This window comes from Neopelma chrysocephalum, unplaced genomic scaffold (assembly GCF_003984885.1).
Source record: "Neopelma chrysocephalum unplaced genomic scaffold, ASM398488v2 Primary Assembly neopelma1_23b, whole genome shotgun sequence".
Lineage (NCBI taxonomy): Eukaryota > Metazoa > Chordata > Aves > Passeriformes > Pipridae > Neopelma > Neopelma chrysocephalum.
In genome coordinates, this window is record NW_020897692.1 from 10,973,501 (window position 1) to 10,994,544 (window position 21,044).

Here is a 21,044-nt window from a genome sequence, read left to right on the forward strand (position 1 = left end):
CCCGCACCCCCTGAAGGACACACACACCGCCTCACGCACCGCACAGCACCCGCACCCCGCACACCACAGCACGGCAGGGCAACAGCCACCAGCTCAGCTCTAAGAAAAATACTGGCCGGTGATCATCCTACCCTGACCCTGCTGGTCATCGTCCACTAACATATAATGTTACCAGTGAAGGTAATGTCAGCTTTGAAGGAATTAAAGGTTTGCCTCTGGAAATTACTTCATATAGTTAAATGAAAAGAGTCAGCTTTGAAAACCCAAGAAAATACCACGAAATAAATGCAAAAATAACCCCCTTCCAAAAACTACGCACATAATTCTATATTTCTAGAACACTGCCCTGGCTGTTCAAAAACCAACCTGCTCATAGGGAAGCGCTATCCCCAAACGCAGAAGCACTAACACCTACAAACTAGCTGTAGTGACTTAGAACTTCTGGACTTAGATATTCCTGTAATCCTCCAGGCCTCCTTGCTATGCAGCAGAAGTGCCTGGCATGGCAGACTCCTGCCACTTGCATTTTTCAGATAAAAGTATGTACACTTCCCAAGTAAACAGCCAAGAGAAGTGCTCCCTTTTGCTCAGCCAGCATAGATCTCTCAACTGGAGCACCAAACACTTTAGGAAAATCTAACACTTATTTACATGTATTTCCTGTTTTTTGCAGTAAGAATTTGTTCACAGTAAAATTTATTTCTACAGGTAAGCGAAGAGGCCAAAAGAGATAAATAAGTAGTCAAACATCACTTGAATTCCTTCCATTCCTCTACAATGACACTAAGGGGGGGGAAAGGGAGGAGTCCTTACAAGTTTAAGGCTTTTGTGACTTAATTTTGGATGCTCTGAAATACCATCTGACCTGCAGAAAACAACTTTTGTTTGGTGTTTTCCAGAAAGCAGAAACAGAACTTGAGGGGGTCTCTGCTAAAAGACATACTGCCTGGAGCAGTTGGAATGCACACCCTGTGTGAACACACATACAAGGTGAGAGCAGAATAAAGCCCAATGCAATGATCATTTCAGAAGTTCAATAATTTATTCTAGAAGAAGAATTTCTCTGAATTTCAACATTCAGAGAAGATAAGTTTTCTGGTTACCTTCCCTTTTCTAAACCCTGACTTTCCTCACCATCTGTGGTTCCTCCTCTTCTTGTTTGTTTGCCTCCTGAAACTTCCTCTCCACTCACATTTGCACCTTTTTCACTCTGTTCCACCTTGTCAACCCCAAAGTCCCAACTCACAAAAGACCCAAACAGGGAAGCTCCCTGAGAAGCTTGCTGTTGAACTCCATGAAGCCATTACCCTTCTCTACCCCTGCATCTTTCAGATTCATTCACATTAATCATGTTCATTTCAGTCATCATCATACAGAGGGCAACATCATGAACTGACACTGGGGAGGTTCTGATTTGACCTACGGAAAGGAGATGAGAAAAAAAAAAAAAACACTACCTCCTCTGTGCCAACCCTAAGCTACCCAGTCTGAATTCAGCATTGGCCTGACAGATGGGATTAGAGACCTCCCATGATCTCTCCTGAACAGAATGTTTTGTGCAGTTCCGTGGTGATTCTGTGCTTGGGGTCAGGAGCTAGTGAACCTGCAAGGCTAGTACTCATTTAACTCATTTAAAACACCTATGAAAATGTTCTTTGGTATGCCCTTCCGAACAACTTTACCAACAGCTATACATACTTGAAGCAGGACCAAGAGGGACCAGTATCTTGGAACTCGAGGTAAAGACCTAGATGCTTATATTTTCTACTATAGTTATATTTGTAGTACATCCAGACCAGGAGTTTCTTCAGTCCTTCAGGAGTATATAGACAGCAGTTCTCAATTTAGAGAGGCTGATTTCAGCAGTAAGGTAAGAATGACAATTCCCAAAATATCAATTCTCCTTCCTCAACTTTCCTGCACATTCTGCTATTAAGTCCCAGCTACACCTGTACTAACTCATCTTGTGAGCAACATCTTAAAATTAGGAAGTTTATATTGCCCTAAGTTTTTGCTGTAACTTTTTTTTCCCTCACCTCTCAAAATACTACCATGATGGTATTCTTGGAGGCCAAAGGACATAATGCCTTTCCCTACAGATAGTTTCTAATTACAAGATATTTTCATGACGTTAGTGAGAAGTTGGACTTTAAAATTATCATTAAAACACAAGTATGATTTTGAGACACAGAATGTCTCTTTCCTTTATAATGAACTCTTCACTGAACATTTTCATTGAAAGCCTATTTGCTTTTAGAGTATTAAAGAAGTACAATTTTAAAACAAGTAGGTAAACTTGACTTCAAAAGGGGGTGAATTAGGACTGAATCACCCCTGAACACAAAGCAGCTTTCTAAAGCCATAATTCGCATGGAAAGGAAACATCTCGAATCAAGAGACATTTCCAGTCTTTTTACAGAAAACAATTTATGCTTCATCTAACCTGATGTACTCCCTGCTTCCTCAAAATCAATATTTCCAAGATGAAGGACACCAGCCACTACTCTAAAAAGATCAAGTTTTTCTTCATCATCCAGTCCGATCTTTTTCATTGCTGTGCACATTCTGTTGAAATCTCCATGATCATCTAACAGTGGATCCTTCAAGGAACCTTCTTTAAGATACTATAAAACAAGATAAACCACAAATTCAGTAAGCGATTTAAAGTAAAGGTAGGCAAATATTTCCAGTCAAGAATAAGCCATAACAAAAAGCATAAAAAAGCATGCCAAACTAGGTAAAAAGAGATCCGAGCTCTTCATATAATACAGGCTTCTCAAGGACCCTAATTTATTTTAACTTGTTGATACTTTGAAGCATGATCTTCAAACTTAAATTTCAAAGCAAACTTCAAACTATCTTCAGAAAGCAGAAGCTGGAGAATGTGACAGCTAAGGACAGGGGAATACAGGATAGCAAGCAGGAGAAAGGAAGACTTCAGCTAAGAGAGCTATCAAAGCATTTATACAAAGGAGTCCTTTGAATCCCAAGCAGTTGAAAGTCAAGATCGAGGTCCTTGTAGTAGGATGACAGAATAACAGGCCATAGGAAAGGACCATAGAACAAATCAGTTATCCCTATTCTAAACAGATTTATTTAGAGAAATATACCTGTTAGTATTTGCTGCTAATTAAGAAATAGAACTTGCAGTGGTCTATGGGCTAGAAGAATAGCAGCTATGTTCTGAAATACCAATTTAACATTTTGCCGATTTTACTGATTCATATACATAGAAAGCTATTTTAATTATAAATGAGTTTAAACAGTAGATAGTAACACATCTGCATGCAGTCAAGAGACTACCTGAACATGCACAGACTGAGCTACGTTTTTACAGTTATTTTTAAATTTTTTCAACTAAAAAGAATAATTAACTAAATAGAAGCCTTGTTAATGTTAAATAAGCTAACATCATTTTTATCAAAACAAAACACCACATGCATCTGAAAAATTCACTTCACACAACATGTAGGCACATCAATAACATTAAACTACATGTTAATTATGTAAAATGATCACCTCATCTTCCTGATAAGGAAAACACAAAAATAATTGAAGTATTAATTGACTATTCCAGCTAATTTATTCAAATAAGCAATCTTAGTATTTTTTTTATAAAATGACAGAGTAAATACTAAATTTCCAATTTAAAAACCTGAACAAGGTAATATACTTCCTGTTTAAATGGCTAGACTAGGTTTAAATATCATTGAACTCTGATCCTCTGTTTAGCCTTCAAACTGATATACCTGTAACATACAAGTATTATTGAATCATAAGTTCCAGTACTTTATGTTTTACATATATTTTCAGAATTATTCTCTAAGTATGTTTTAATTTAGACAAACACTTATTTCAAAGAAAGTCTTCTCTTATTTCAAATTAAGTCCTTTAGAGGACAAGTTTTATGACAGAACACCCGCCTGTAAATCATATCAGTAACAGAAGATTGCACAGGTTCATCTTCCAGTAGCAAGAGTAAGTGAATGTTGACACTCTATGCCTACATAAATGACCAGCGTCGCTACAAATCTCTATTTAAGGCAAACTGGGTAATCTGAGACAAAATCTCCATATCATAGCCTATATGCCTGACATAAACAAAATAATCTATGAGCTTGCTGCCTCACAGTAATGTAAAATCATTCTCCACCATCCCTGATTATAGAAAATAGCATACATTTAAGCAAAAGAAATCAGGATTACATGCTCAGTGTTACAACATACAACCACTAGAAATCAAGGAGTAAACAACGTTGACTTGAGAAAAGGAAGTATCTATATTATCTCTCATAGCTAGGCATGAGCTTCAAGCCCAAGTTATCAAAAGTAAAAGAGATGTCATGGTGATTTGGTGGAAAGAAGCTTTTGAGTAAAGTTATTTTTGTATTTTTGCCAATATATGCAGCTTTGTCCTGCTACGGAATCACAAATATGGATTTGATTAATATTTGAAATATCTTCCAGCTATACAAATGAGAATTTCATACTTTAGGTATGAGTTGATGAAAATTTTATTAGAGAACAGAGCAGAAGTTTAATTATGTGTTTAAAGAACTTCCAATTCATATATATTATTAATTCAGAACAAATTCTTTAGTATCCTCATGTAAACAAGTTCAAAGGCTTAAATGCCAAAAAATCCTGGTAATTCCAGTTCTAAAAAAGCGTAAACAGAAATGGAGCAAAAGGATATAAATGTTTTTAAGTTTCACACTTTCTTCCAGGAAATGCCATGCTCTGACATAACTAGCCATTAACAGCAAGGGGAAAATAAAAACCATGAAAGTGTATCAAGGAGGAGAATATATTCATGCTAGAAGTGAGGTTGAGTTATAACTGATATCTAAAACAGTTTGGAGCATCCCTTCAAAACTCCAGATAGTAAAAATGGCTCTGGAAAAAAAACATTGCTTCCGACGTATTCCTAGCAATAGTAAGATTTTAAAAAGAAAAATAACAGAAAGTCTTGGATAGATTTTTGTTTTCCACAGAAGACAAGCTGCATAATTTAGTGTTACATTATTATAAGAATGAAAAGGAAACCACTTTATATACACTGTTCTGCTTGGGATTTTATGATGTATTTCTAGGACTGAACTCCAAAACAGAGATCTGAATAGAGCAGCTTTGACAGTACCCATTAGACCTATAAATATGTGTAAAATGAACATTTCATTCCGTACTGTAAAATTATAATAATTTTCTACTCTATCTGCAGTAGTTAATAATATAAACTAACTGAAGATACAAACATACCTCAGGACTCTTGCGATTTTGCAAAATCTGTTTGTCCGTTTCTTTGTTAGCGAAAAATCTGGTACAGCCTCGATTTAAATACTGGAACAATAAAAAAGTGGAAATGGATACTTAAAGACAGAAGTAAGGAAAACGTAAGCTTTTATTTAAGGCTTGCCCTTCATAGCTTGATTTAAACATATGATACAAACAACTCAGTACATAGTCAGAATTCATTCCTTACAAATGTATTTATTTACATCTACAAAATCAAAGAATTACAACAGTAATAAACTTCTATTGAAAGCTTCTCCATTTTGACAACTAAAATACTTTTTGACACATTGGGATATTAATTTAGTTAAGTCACACAATATTTTCCTAATGTTTGATTCTATTAAACCTATTAATGGAGTCTGGGATTACACAAAAGATAACCAAAATTAGGAACAAAAAAAATTAATCTTCTGGCTTATGTATAATACCAAAGTACTAATTTTTTCCTCACCAGTGAAATATTTCTATAAGTAGCAAGAGACATAATGTATTCAAAAGCCTGAAGAATATTAAAAGCTTGTAACATGCTATAAGCAGAAGCCTTATTCAAAACCTGGCTTCTGATATACATCTTATGTTGTACAGTAAATTCAGATTTACTATTCAGTAAATCATAGTGAATTTAGATTCAGATAATGACTGCCCTTTTCACAAAACAGGATCGCCAGCTTTTTCTTTCAGATTTGTTCAGCTGAATGTAAGAACTCTGTCCAAAAGCTTGGACAGAGCCCTTTGTCTAAAGGAAGTGAACTGATTCTTTGCTCTTTGGTTGAACAAAGATGATGTTTTCAACTAGCTGAACACAGACAATTCTACACTTTGATTAAAATTTATATGCAAAATTCTAAAACCCCAAAATATTCTTCAAAGCATTTCTAACAGTAGAAGAAAACACGGTGACAAATTTAATATTAAAACAAAGTGACAACTGTTCAAAGTTAGCTTTGTGTTTAACAAAGTACTGAAAAGTGTTCTTTATCAGCCAATAAGAATGCAAAGCACAGCATATTTTAAACATGATATATCCCTGGATTACAGTATTAGTAACACGATCCCAGAAACTGGGGATGGGAAGTGAAAAAGGTCATGCTCTTCAAGAAGAGAGTGTGAAAACTTATCTGACTGGCTGAGAATGTGAACCAGCATGGTATTCAATAATAATGTAGGATACATTTAATCACAAGATAATGGCTTTCATTGGAAAGCTAAAACATGAGCTAAATTTACATACTAAATCAGGGAGAAATTATATTTTTAAAAGCACACAAATACACAGCTTCAGGTTAGCACATAGAACATCTAAATACCACTGTACTTGGGCTTTGGTTCATTTGGGGTTTTTATAATGAAGTACAACATCCCATTATAACTTCAGCGGCCCAAACATAAGGCAATCTGACCTCTCTTCCTGAAATTTAGATCTGAAAAAGTTCAGCTTCAACTGAACTGTACTCCAGGTACAGATTTACTGTGCAGCTTTACTTTCACAGCCATGTGGTGCAGCCTAGGGCACCTCGATCTACAATGTTCAGCACAGGGTTATGTCATGACTTTGAACTTCTGAAAACTTTTGTAGAGGAACCTAAAACACAACCACGAAGTGTACTTAAGAGAAACCAGGCTTGAGTCTTAGAATTCAAGCTGGCCCTAATTTGGACTGACTTTATAAGCTAAAAGGCACAAGTGGCACAATAGAGCAAATGCAAAACTGTGGCTTTAGGGATGAGGTTTTTTAAATAATCAATTTTAGAGTATGAATTTTTAATGAATGTTTTTCTTGTCAAAAATATAGCATTAATATGAAAACACCAATCAATCATCAAACCTTGCCTAGTATATCACCATCTGTTGTTGTTGTTGTTATTGTTGTTGTTGTTATTATTGTTATTGAAAGATGACATTTCTATGAATTCTGAACCAGAAAACATGCAGTCAACAAAACATGGTAAAAAAAAGCAGCAAATGAGAATGAAGACATAAAAAATAATCTTGACAAAAGAAATACAAATTTAGGAAGCAAATTAACCTTTTACAGTTTTGTTTTCCTAAAAGTCTCCTATAAAATGATACTTGATGGAAATTCAGTGCAGTTCAACTAATAAACTTTAAGTATATTTATATTAATTTACATACATATGGAGATGAAAGTTATCCTAAGGGTTTTTTTTAAATAATCTACTTTAAGGGGGATTAAAAAACAGTGGTAAAATTTTTTTATTTAACATGCAGAATGGATCTTTCACATGCAAGGAACTCAGGATTAAAATACTAATTCATGGTAAAGCAATAAATATTCTTAATGGAAATTGAACTGCCTGCTGCAACCTTAGTAGAAGTAAAAAAAGAAAAACGTCACGGTGTGATAAAGCTGGTGTGACTGTAAACTCTCTATAAATGAAATACGCAAGTAAGCATCTTCTGTAAAAGAACTCCGGCTGTTCAGTGCTGTGCTGCACCAGCCTGACTTTAAAAAGGTTATAATTCTGACCTTGACATCTGCAACCTTGGGTGCTCTCATGAGCAGAACTTTTGATTTCAAAAAATCCCCAAGAGTGTGCAGTGAGCATATGCAGTTCCAGAAATAAAAATCTGTTAACTTCATAAGTTTTAATGGAAAAGTGGCTGCACAATAAAAATACATATTTGAAAATTTGTTCAAGATTTTAGCTTTAAAACATACAAGAGAATACTGCGCAGAATAACTGCACAGTAGAGGAGAAAATTTTGAAAACTAGCTCCATATTATACAAAAATAAGAGGTGTTGGCTGTTTTTAAGTATTGTGTGCATTGGATGTTTCAAAAGAAAAACTTTCCTCCTAGAGAAAGGAAGCAGTTCTTTCCTAATAAGCATCAAATCAAGTTTCCATCACAGAACTGAGTACAAATAGATAAAACAGAAGAAGATACAAACTAAATAGTTAAAGAAATAATGTAAACTCTACAAAGGCCCCTAGAAACGCCTTGAGAAAGTAAGGAACCTGTCCTAAAATACTGCCGTGGCTTTTACAGAGCAAGATCACCTTGATACCACAGTACAAATGTACAATGTTGCAGCAGCAACCTGCTTGGTCACCAGTGTACACCCACCTTCCCCATAGTGAGTGCTTTAAGTTAGGTCTCGCCTATGCAACCCCCACTTTGCACAAAGCTAGTAGGAACTTTGTATATTTTAAGGTTCTAGCCCTCTTGGAATTCTGATGAAACTGAGTACAAAAGATATTAGGAAAAGTAATAGATAAGCACAGTCCAAGTTTTATTTAGAAATCCAAGTAGGAAGATACACCAACAAAGAAAACAATCTACACACTAACGTATTTCTTTGTTGGCAGTGCTTCTCGTTTAAGATCAAGGAAGTCTAAAAGGATGACAGTCATTTAGCTTATGTCCTTGTAATTCCACATTGTTGTGTTACAAAACCCATCCAAACCCAAGGGATTTGGTCTGTGTATTTTAGAAATACACAAAATTCTGCTTTCATGACATTCCAAGCCAAGCATAATGCAAGAAATGGTAAGAGATGGAGACAAATGACAGAATATAATCAAACATCAGACCAGTATTTACCAGTACGATTTGATTTACCAATTATTTTTCTCTTCAATGCAAGTCAACAAAGCACATGGTGATATTTATAGAAATTTCAAGTAGATAGTTCAGGTGTGATTGTTAGAAAGAAAAAAAAAAACAGAACCAAACAAAAACGTAATTATTCATTTAAATGTAATTAAATAGCAGGAATGAGTGACTGAACGCAAGAAGTTTTCACCTTCTTAGCAAAACTGGTGATGAGAGTATAAGATGTGATTAGGCTTGTAAGGACCCTGAAAGGGATGGCAGAAGCTTGCTTTGGAAAGAAAAAGAAGGCATACTCAGGGGAACGATGAGAAACAGCTATATCAGTAAAGCTGCACTAGTTGGATAAGCATTCAATAATGTTCTTTTCTCAAGGAAAAAAACCCTGCAATAATCAAAATGTAACATACTGAGAAATTAAAATATAATATTAAAATAAGGGATGAGGTTGGAAGCCACTCAGGCAAACAAAAAACAAAAGAGAGAAAAAACTTTGACAAGAAGGGAAAGAAAGCAAAAGGAAACCAGGTTATTTGTCTATCATGACTAAAAACAAGTGAAATCTGAACAAAGAGAAGGGCAGAAGAAAGAACAAAAGTTGGAGGAAAAAGTTAAAAGGTAAAGTGCAGCAGTAAAAAATAATAAAGTAGTGAAAAATGGGAGGAAAAGAATGCAAGAAATTAATGGTAAGAGAGAAAGCCAACCTGTCTGTTGGTTTGCCATTAGAAACATAACACAGAATCAGGGTTAATCAGGAGAAACCATATAATCTCAGAAAAGGCAAAAACCCTAAAAATAAAGCATGGAGGGAAGAAGGGAAGACAGTAAACAAATCAGAAGTCACAAGAACAGGCAGACTGGATTGAATTAAAAGGCCCATACTATCCAACCATAACCTCTGCTACAGCCAAGGCTTTTACTGTTCTTTTCTGAGTTGGGATGACAAAACCGTGTATGTTATTTAGAAATATGGATGTACATTGCCGCATAACTCACTATTTCATTCGCCCTTCATTTCCTAACAACTGCTAACATTTTACTATGCTTTCTCCCTGCCACTGAACATTAACCTAACATTTTTAAAGAAGTATGCACAAAGATCCAAGTCATTCCCTTCTGTTTAAGGTCACTTTCATTTAGGTATAATTCAGAGTATTATATTAAGTACTGGTTTTATTTGCATTCTGTTAGCTTCACCATTGCTTGAGTGATTCGACCAGTAACAGGTTGTAGAAAGATTTCAACTGAAAGGGACTGGTGAGTCTTATCCTGTAACATGGAGTGACCATAAAGGACAAAGTGTGATGATGAGACAAATAAGAGGCATAAAACTGCAGTAGTACAAATGTCAGTCTAAAATGTAGAGTATGATAGGAAAAAGGTGGAACAGTGTAGAAAAGACAAGTGTTGTGAAAGCATACAGACTGTAATAGAGAAATACAACCATCTTTCACTGTGGTCTGATCCTTGGTGGCAAGCATGATGAAAGAAACATTTAAGAGAGAGAACTGTGGAACAACACCTAAGTCTTCCTAAACGCATGGTTGAGATAGGAAGAAATAAATGCAGTTTTTAGGACTTATATATAGATTACCCACAGAACAGTTAGATCACAATCAAGAAATTCACACCTTATACCTCTAGAAGAGTCCATAACAGCATTACTAGCAGCTGGGTATGCAACAGTACATGTTCTGGAAAAGCAAAGGTTCCTCAATTTTATGACACAGAGAAAAAGCATAGGAATTCTTTCAGCAAAGAAAAATGTCAGGCAGCTTTATTTGACAAAAAAAATATATAATTTTTGTAATAGGAATGAGTCTGTTCAAGATAATACATAGAGATTTAAGTATGATCTATATGAAAAATCCACATATGACAATATTAGAAGCTTTACAAATGCTGATTCTGATACTCACCCTGAAGTTGTCAGGAGAGCTTAGATATAGTTTTTCCCTAATGTCTTCTGGAGCACCAGCACAAAGCCTGTAAAAGATATGATAATTCCTCTCTTCTTTGCCTTGCACACAGATCCTAGATTTCTCCAGAAGGTAGTGTGATACAAATCCACCAACCACCGAGTTCTAGGAAGAAGAAATATTTTTCTGATTATCTGAATATTTTTTGGATTATTTGAGATTCAGTTTTTCAATTTACGTTTGTCTGATCACAGCTTTCTCAATGGACACTGCTCCAAAGAATATTAAAATATCCCTACACCTAATACATACTAAGATTAGAAAAGAAACCATTGCCTTTTCCGTAACTTCCCTCAGCTCATGTATTGGGTACATACACACTCTTAAAATAAAGATCTGCTTCACCCTAAAAAGCAGAAATCCTTAGCGGAATTCCAGTAGTTGCTGCAAAGAGCATTGCTACAGCAGTCCTTACACTTTTTGGATGGCAGTGCTATTACAACGTTCTCTAATTGCTTTTCACTGAGACACTTGTAAAAGAGAAGGAATGGCTAAAATTATAGAATACATATCTGGACAACATCTTAGGTGAACCAATTATGAAAAAACATTATTTCCCGAAACTTACACTTCTTTTCTGAGATAGAACACAGATTTTGAAAGCCATTTGTTATTAGGCCTATGATAAAATTCTCTGTGCCTAGAGAAATCTTAATAGAAAGGAAATTCCTGAACTTAATGGCCATTACAGCAACTAAGAAGGGCTTACTGACTGACAAATTTGAGTATGGTTATTCAGTCATTCACGAGGTCTCAGTTTGTACTCACATTGCTTTGAGAAATCAGACCTAATAAGGTGACCACAAAGTAAAACAGGGGCTCAAGTAAACAGGCTGATCTTGCAGTGGAAAACTGAAACAATTTTTTAAGCAATTGCTGAAGATACTGAGTGCTGTTTGCTTCAGCTAAAGCAATTAATCTGAAAGACCATGTAAGTGTTGACAGATAAGCTGACAGATCATGAATGCATCATTTCAAGTAGAAATTTGGATCCTTTCCACAAGCTTATTAACATGAACTGGACCAACAGATAAAGTCTCTCTACCTAGAAAGGAATTTAGTTTACTATCTAAACTATTAGCCAAAGATCTGAAGTTTAGTTACAAAACCAAGTGATGAAAACTTAGGAAAAGACTGCAAGCTCAAGACCAGATAATAAGCTTAAATTCTGCAGGAAAAGAACAAATTCTTTCAGTTCCTCTGTCCTCAGTCAGAAAGAGGAGGAGGCATGTACAGAGGCTCTACAGAGATCATCAATAAAAGTCTTCAACTTGGACGTACTGGACAGACATACAGTCATCCTTAATTGTGCAATGTGTGTATACATACGCTACCCAAACAAAACTACACTCAAACAAAATTTTTCTTAAATTACACAGTGAGTAGTATTTCTGTCAAAAAACAATTCCTTCACTTCTGTCACATACATATTACTATGTGAGGTCCTAACATTTCATAAAAATACATTAAAAAAATAAACAATTCATTTAAAGCTAAAATACTTTATATCTAATATGCAACTCACGCTTATTTGTGTACTAAAGGAATTTATGTGAGTTATTCTCTGTATATGCCTTTTTGCAATGAAGGGACTAATTTTTAATCTTTCGTAAATGGAAGTAATTTTCCTACTGACTTGAACCACTGCTTTCCAGTAATGACACAGTACTGTGTGGCTCTGGTTTTCCTTTCAAGGTGACAGAATACAAATCACATCTGTAAAGTAGGACAGTAGCTATTTGCTGCAAGATTAATAAGTCTACTCAGCCTTCTGTCAGTCTAGCGTTTCCATTTTATGACAAAAATAATCACTGGTTATTCTGTAACAAGCTCCCAGTACCTTTTCATTGAAGTGGATTTCAACAAATTTCCCAAAACGACTGCTGTTGTTGTTGCGAACAGTCTTTGCATTTCCAAAGGCTTCTAACAGGGGATTTGCTGTTTAAAAAAATTAATATTTGTAGTGTTAGAATTTGATCAAGAAACTACCAAAAAGAAAGAGAGAACAAACACATACCAATTATTCAGTGAACTTATGGGAAATAAGGTTTGAAAATTAAAGGGCAAATATTACCTATTAGGAATAATCAATTCTATAGATTGTACTAGATATATTGTAGTAGAATATAAAATTAGGTACTTAGATATCTCATAACACTGCAAAGTATTTTAATCAATACTGTAAAAATTCAGAGACAAATGCCAAAAATTATTCCGCTATGCTGTTCTACACAAGTAGGTAAATAACTAATACATAAACTATATAAGACAACACACAATTTGACACTTCCCAGTTAGTTATCATTCATAAATTCTAAACTACCCACTTATCCCACAGACAAAAATGCCACTTAAATGTCATGCATGCAATGTATTAGATTGATTAGGGAATTAAAAAAAAAAAATTAGACGAGTGTGTTGATTTCAAAAACTACTTCAAACTGCCCTTTCAAATTAGGTCAGTTAAGTGATTGAGTGATTTTATTTTTTTTACTGGCTGCTGCGTTCAAACACGTTAAAGCCCATACAGAAAGAGTGGCAGCAAGCAATCTAACGCACATATATATATATATATGAACACAAATATCATGCACCGTTTAATCTGTTTGAAAATGCTTAGTAGTTATGAAACAAAGGCCTCTGAAAGACTGCATTTTACTAGCTTTGAAGATCAAAGAGAACCAGTTGACTGAATCTCACTAACAATAAGCCATTAAAAATATCTAAAAGATATTTTAAGGCTTCTAGCTAAAAATATGCATTGGAAACTAAGCAAGCAGAAACTCAGATTTAAAACTCCACTGACAATCATCTACATATCTGTTCCTGCAACAATTAAAGAATGAAGGAATAACATCAATGCTTGGATAAAGTATGGATGATATGACATAATTTAGTAGGACATAAGAATTAACTTTTTTGTTCTGGCTAGATTTTCTCTGTTTTTAACTTAAAGCTTATGAAAATACAAATCCGACTTCTTAAGAGATCTTTGATAACTATTCAGGCATTTTATGTAATATTAACTTTTAAAGAAAAGATTATGAATAAAAACATATTGCAAGGGTCTTTCAGCTAGGTTAAATGTTCTCTATTAACACATATGCAATAAGCATGATTGTTAAACTTGTGCCCAAAAAACTTCAGAATTCATGCATCAGATGCTGGTTTAGACTGAAAAAACACAAACTCTTCGAGGAATACCTACAAGTACCAATTAATTTGCGTCAGACATTATCCAACTCCTGGCCACTTTCTGAGTTCCTTTAGCACACAGTGGATTTCACTAAGGAACTGCTTTAAGCAAACTCATATCAACAAGAGATTAAAGCCTGCGGTACTTCTCTTGAACAACAGAAAACAGAAAAAATTACAGCAAAAGAAAAGGTAAACAAATTTTTAAAGAAAAAGAGTCAGGAAATTCCAAAATAAATTTACTATATGCTATAGAAGACTAAAACTGACATATGAGGCAATATTAGGTTGGTTGCTTGTTTTTGAGATGTTTGTATTCTCAAAAACTTATTTTTTGTTCAGTTAGGAAGTGCATGCAACATTAAAGAGGCTCATCTGGATGATCAACACAGTCTCTTCGGACCTGGTTTGGAAGTCTATTATAAAGACAGATACAATCAAAGAGCTAATCTGAATTATGTGATTTCTGACAAAAAAAGATGTAACAGAAAAATGACCCAGAACCATAATTTAAAAGAACTTCCCTGTTTTATCTGACTTTGAGAACTTTATGGTGATTAGGAGGAATTGCTCTTTCCTCGTAATAACAGATAGTTATGAAAACATAATTTTGTCCTGGCAGATTATATGCAGTTTAAAATCCAATCTTGCGTACATAATGTGAAAAGTTCAATTCAAACACACACTCATTTTCTGGATCAAGGACTGTATGATACTATAATAAAAAAAATAAAGTGAAACACTAATAAAAAAATATTTTTTCAGAATCTAGGATGAAGGTCAACTACCCATAAATTATGCCCTAGGAAGACTAATAGTACTTATATCCTAGCTTTTTTTCAGTTGCTGTTGACTCACACTTCTGAAAAAAATATAAGTGTTGGAACTTTCAGTTAAATGAAAGAAAATTCAATACCTTCTACAATTCTGTCATCAATATCCTGGCCACTACCATAGGATTCTGTTAAATACCTGTAAAGCAAGAAAAAAATATTGGTATCGTTTACCTCATGTCAGATTACCTCAATTAAACAGGATTTAAGCATGTCTATGCACCATACTTACTAACCATTTACTATAGGGAAAGCATACTGAGTAAGTTCCAAATACCTATACATTTTAAAATAAATGCAGTTTAACTTTTCTTTTTTGTTAAAACAAAAATATTCTTGCACACTTCAGGGTTTTTTTTCAATACTCCAAGACCCATTAGAAATTTCTTTTAGACATGTATATGGAAATTACAGTTTTATACAAATATAATCAAACTATTACTCTACTATCCGTATTTATAAATAAATCTTAATAAACACATAAGGTTTCGTGTCTATTTCCCAAATTTAAGATTGTTTCCATGCATACAGTTTCTTTGTTCATAACTATCAGTGTTAATAAAAATCCCACACGGAGATGGTGAAGATAGGAAATTGCAGGTGCATAATTAAGGCAAGATTTAATTTAGCAATTGAAGAAATAATTTAAAATAAATTCACAACATATTTGCTCTAAAGTTCCAGCCTTTTTTTTTTCCTCCCTATGCTCAGGGCATGCCTTCTAGAAATTCACAAGTAAATCTGGGACAAGCTAAAAACAGATACCGAAAATAGGGCCTTCCAAAAAAATTTTAGAAACACTAACCAAGCTATATTAGTACGTTTTACATTCTGATCATGCAAGGGTAAAATCATCCAGCTCTTAAAACTCAATTATGTTTTGTACATGGACTCTATGGGGGCAGGTGGTGGGGAGAAGAAACAGCAATGTTGTTTCTTGTGTGATCAGAACTTCCTTTGCTGAGAAGCAGAGGAACAACCTCCTTTAAGAGCATTCCTTAAGAGATATTCTCCCAGTGACGGACTTTTTCTCACTCTTAGCAGGACCAAAGTTGGGATGTCCCCTGTAAGAATCATTACCAGCATCCTGCAGTAATTCTTACAGCTATCTATAAAAGACTGCACAAGGACAGAAAAGAGCAGTATGACAGGCAGACAGACAGTTGGGACAATTCTTCCTAGGATGTGGAAGATAATTACTCTATGTAAATACTAGAAAATACATGTTGTCAGGAAAAATGGCATTAAAGATTTATAGAAGGAAACAAGGACAAGTGGGGTGAGGGAGTGTATTCACACTGCTCGCACTGTGCTTCCCTGCATAATATCCTTATGATATAGGTGTATTTAAGGAGCACTCCAGTTATAGTGTTCCAGAGGGATAAAAGGCATGTAAAGTATAATGCTAATAAGTGGAAGCAAGACTGATAATAATAATAATGGCCCATCTTCGCGAACGAAGATTTGGGGAAAGGTCTTTTACCTTTCCAGCCTGCGCAATGGATTTTTTAGGTGAGACACAGCCTGCGCTGAACTGAGCCCACCCTTTAATCCTAAGGTTCATCTGCCGGGGCCAAGCAAGCTTGGACAATGGCAGTGAGGTCCTCAGGACGTAGGTTTGTTTAGAGTGTCCTTCTCATAGATGGATGGCCACACAGGGCTAACGACCTCCATCAGGCCAGGAGACCGGGATTTGAACCCGTGGTCGCAGCAGTGAAAGTCCTGCACGCTAACCACTAGGCCACCAGGGGTCTCAAGAAGCAAGACTGATATACATCAGCAATATGGCTTCCATAGAGTTTAAAATGCTTGACTTAGTATTGCTCATATACAAACATCAATAAATAAATAAATTCCATTGTTCAGTCTTATTCAGTAAACTAGGGTGAAGTATATTACAGTTAAAAACCCTGGATACACAAACAAACTAAAAAAAAAAAACTAAGGCAGGAAAACAGAGAAATGCACATTTATGGCAAAACCAACAGTGTCTTGCAAGATACAGTTAAAACGTCTAGTTATGTTTTTTTATCTACCACAACACCAGATGTACAATACTAAAATGCCTGCATCATAAACCATAATAACTACATGATGCCACTACAAGTGAGTTAAGGTTTCTATGAGTATGGAGCTATTTCCACGTATCATCATGTCAGTACTTAAGTTTAATTCAGTTAATTTCTTTTAATAAAGTGCATGTAGAAGCTAATACATATCTTACTGAATTGTGTCTTAAACCTACTGATTACCATTTGCTCTGTATGTCAACCAAATGCATCAACACAAGAGATGCACAAAATAACTTTGGTCCAAACGCACAAACCTCAGAACAAATTTAGTGTTTTCTGTCTTGCCAGCTCCTGATTCTCCAGAGACTATGATGGATTGACTCATCTTGAGCACTTTCATGTCACGGAATGCTTTATCAGCTTAAAAAAGAAGAATACATTAAACATGACACATACTAATATTCAGCAGAATTGCAAGGATAAAGTTGAGCTACAATGCAAAATCAAAATGTAACATTTTTAGGAATAAAAAGTAAATCTTTACAATTAAATGCATTACAATTCATTAAAGTTTGTTTCTGTTTAATTTATAGTATACTTGTTCATCTTCCAACCCAACATGTAAGAACTCAAAGGCTTGAAAACAAAGACCTACTCAACTATATCCAGGACAAAATAAAACAAAACAAAACCAACCACCTATAACTACATCTCTCGAATTAAATGTATTTACAAAATAGTGACCAATGTGGCTTTAGTATGTTTTTCAAAGGGAAATTCAGTTTCAGTACTTTGCAACAAGTAACATCTGAAACAAGGAAACTTGGAAAAACATCAATTTCTTGCTATGCAACAGGTACTAAACCCCCAGCTATTTATACTTTTGATTACAAAACAAAATGCAAAACGATGAGAAGGCTTTTAACAAATCAAATCCTAATTACAGTTTCCAATTATTTTTTTAATTTAAAAAAGTGACTGAAATCGGATTTATCCCATAAATAACATTTCAGTATATTTTCCATCTGTAACAGAAGCATATAAAAAGAAAGAGTGTATGTGATCTGGCAACATAATAAAAGGCAAAGAAAATCACTACACTGAAAGACAGTGCCAATCATTATTAAACCATTTTTCACTTGCAAAATCTGAATTTCTTTATTTCTTTTTAGGGTTTTTTTTTTCTAAATGGTTGCAAATTAAACTGCTTAGACTTGAAACACTGGAGGTGAAGAATAACCATAAAAGGGTTGTCATGGTTGCTTATTTCCAAGTTCTTCAAACTGCATATTGAAGATGAGAAGACTTGCAATTTTGTTTTATAATACATCAAAATAAATTAATTACTGTCAGAGGTGGAAATTTATAGGTAACTGTGACATATTCAGCGTTTGTTTTTAAAAGACAAATACAGGTTCAATACATACCAATGGCAAAAACATGTGGTGGCAATGTTCCAAGCGATCTACCCTGGTACTTTTTAATAGTATCTGAAGAATAAAACTTAGGTATATCAAAGTATGGATTCACTGCAATAAGAATGTTGGCTACATAGGTCTGTGAAGAAAACAATTAACATGAAACTATTAGCCAGTATCCAAGCAAGTGGTTAACAGCACTTTTAACAACAACTATTACTATTGAAGACTACAGCCTAAGTATAACAATTGCATTTATGATTCTCTCCAGTTAATGCAGATACAAGACAGGACATATTTTTAGAGTTCCTTTTATTATCTTCTCATGACTTCTATGACATTCTCTTGGGAAAATTTGCTAACCACCAAGCTATGGAGTATGTCCTGAATCTGACCTTTCTTCTAATCTCCTTTTAAATTATTTCCTATTGTCTGCGTTATTGGATCAAGGATAGGACTCCAAAACCTCCTCCTCAGAAGTGAATAAACTAAGCTCGTGGACAGCATAATGCACTGTCCTCCAGCGAGGAGGATCACTTTAAAATATCTAATGGAAGCAACTCAGCAGGAAAGACGGAAAGGATCCTGCCTGGGAATGCACTCAAGCCAGGCAATAAAAGCATTCAGCTGAGAGAAAATTAGCTATAGCTGCTTCCACAGAAAGAAATACAGAATGCAAATGTTCTCTCACAGAGAAGGAATTTGAGAAGAATTTCAAATGAAAGCTGCTTTTTACCTTTCCACAGGATAAGGAAGACTGAAGAAAAGTTTTTTCTGAAAAAAACTTTCATAGCTTTGTTATAATGGCTAGATTACATACAGGGAAGAAGACAGGTCAGAATCAAAGAAAAAAGCAGATATGCAGCAAACGATCTAAAGAAAATGAGATAAACTTTCAGCCTGAATAACTTATTTGCTTTGTTGTTACTGAAATGTCACTAGACAACTGAAATTTGGACACTATTGTGATATGTTGATGGAAGGTTGAATCACTGTTTCTTAGATGTTTCTATTTTTAGCACTTATTTCACTGCAGGAAAACTTTTCTTCGAGAGCTGCAGGTACTAATATTAATTTTCCTTTTAATAACAAGAGAAATGCTGTTAGCCAGGATTAAACAAAAGGCAGAAAACTGTTTACAAAGGAGTTAAAATATAAACCGGAAAAACAAAAAGTCAACTTTTTTTCCCCCTCCAGAAAATACACCCACTCTGGATAACATATTAGCAGTACTTGTTTACAATGAAGAACAGCTTTACGAACTGAAATACTATCCTACCTCATAATCAGTTCAGATTCAGAATTTTACCTCCTTGGAGGTTTATTGTTTGGTTAGGTTTTTTTAAGGATTATTTTCCCAGAACAGCATTCAAATGGCCTTTTTTATTTATTTATTTTAAAACTAGCTCTTGATCTTGGGACATAAAAAATTTATAGCTATGTAAATCAACTGCAACAGAAGAAAACAGCTATACTTTCTTTTTATATTTATATAAAAGGGTTTAACTAAATTAATTTTACAGCAGTATGCTAGAAGTTGATTATTTTAACACAGACACTTAAAAAATACGTAGAACTGTTTCGTATTATCCCTAGCCAGCTTTCTATTAGACAAAAAATAAGAAAGAAGGAAAACTCTTATCTTCTGTTTCACAGCTGTCAATGTCCGGGCAGATGGCAAGGACAAAATGTAATTTAGTCAGAATTCATTAAGTACAATTAGGCAATTTGATAGCAATATAAAAGATTAAGATGGACATCTGAGCTAGGAGGTGTCAAAGACAGCACCTGTTTGCTTCGTTCAAAAATAATGAAGAAAGAAAATCTTTGCTAACAGTGAAGTACCTGTAGGAACAGAGCTTTGTGATACAAAGCAGTGCTATGGTTGCACATGAACAGTCATGTAGAGAAAAATGTATTGCTCTGCCTGGTAAAAATTAGCTAGCATTACTGTGATTAATGTGATTCTGATCTCAAACAAAGTATAATGTAAGGAAAAAAAAGGTGCAAAAAAAGGCCTACAATCTCAACATTTCCACGTTAGCAGTTCTGTTATAGGAAAAAAAACAGAATTGGAAACACTTGTTGAATGTTTGAAAGGACATCTATATTAGACTGGTTCTCATGACATATAATACTTACGTAAATTCTGTCCTTACTGTACCGAACTTTGATATTGTGAAGGAGAGTGGCCTCATTTAAATACATCAGGGAACCTGCAAGTAAAAGACAATCACATACCATTAAGAGCTCAGGAGTACCTTCGTGTACAGACAAAAACCTAAATTTTAAGATTAAGGAGAATTTTACTTCCCCTCTCTTTGGTTACAGTTTAATCCTACCATTTCCTTACATGTCTTGAGGCAAAACTGCTGACTCAATATACACTTTAAAAACCACAGACCTGCTCTTTACTGTACTGAAAGTTGCAGAACAAAGAGTCAGACTGCAGAAGCCTCAACACAGGCTCTGCTCAGTGTAAGCTCCTTTTACCAGCCTGTCAGTCGAACACTGTGCATCTCACTCCATGCAGGCCTCTAAGCACAGAAACTGGTGCCTACCAAAATCCCTAGCAATGAATGTGTCCTTCCTTCCAGCTCCCTTCTCCCGTCTCAGCCACAGTGTCCCCCAGGGTAGTGCCACCCAGCTGACCTTTAGAATAACAGCTTGCTCTGGGGATTGATGGATATAAACATCTAATCAGGAAACACTGTCTGGAGGCAGCAGCAGCCATCATT

The 21,044-nt window shown here is 34.9% G+C and overlaps 1 protein-coding gene and 1 long non-coding RNA gene across 5 annotated transcripts in view; one reads left to right on the forward strand and one right to left on the reverse strand.

The window, feature by feature from the left end:
* Positions 1-21,044, reverse strand: part of MYO6 (myosin VI) — a 108,364-nt gene that overhangs the window by 46,791 nt on the left and 40,529 nt on the right. For all 4 annotated transcript variants that reach the window (XM_027696966.1, XM_027696958.1, XM_027696948.1 and 1 more), the window contains exons 4-11: positions 20,449-20,522; positions 18,316-18,445; positions 17,203-17,308; positions 14,960-15,015; positions 12,689-12,786; positions 10,789-10,953; positions 5,260-5,340; positions 2,444-2,624 (exon numbers count right to left, since the gene is read on the reverse strand). In XM_027696966.1, coding sequence (XP_027552767.1) covers positions 2,444-2,624; positions 5,260-5,340; positions 10,789-10,953; positions 12,689-12,786; positions 14,960-15,015; positions 17,203-17,308; positions 18,316-18,445; positions 20,449-20,522 — 891 coding nt within the window. The remainder of the gene's footprint in view (positions 1-2,443; positions 2,625-5,259; positions 5,341-10,788; positions 10,954-12,688; positions 12,787-14,959; positions 15,016-17,202; positions 17,309-18,315; positions 18,446-20,448; positions 20,523-21,044) is intronic.
* On the forward strand, positions 70-17,384 carry LOC113974152. The gene is made up of 3 exons (XR_003536460.1): positions 70-180; positions 900-990; positions 17,237-17,384. It is a non-coding gene; the product is annotated as an uncharacterized LOC113974152 (long non-coding RNA).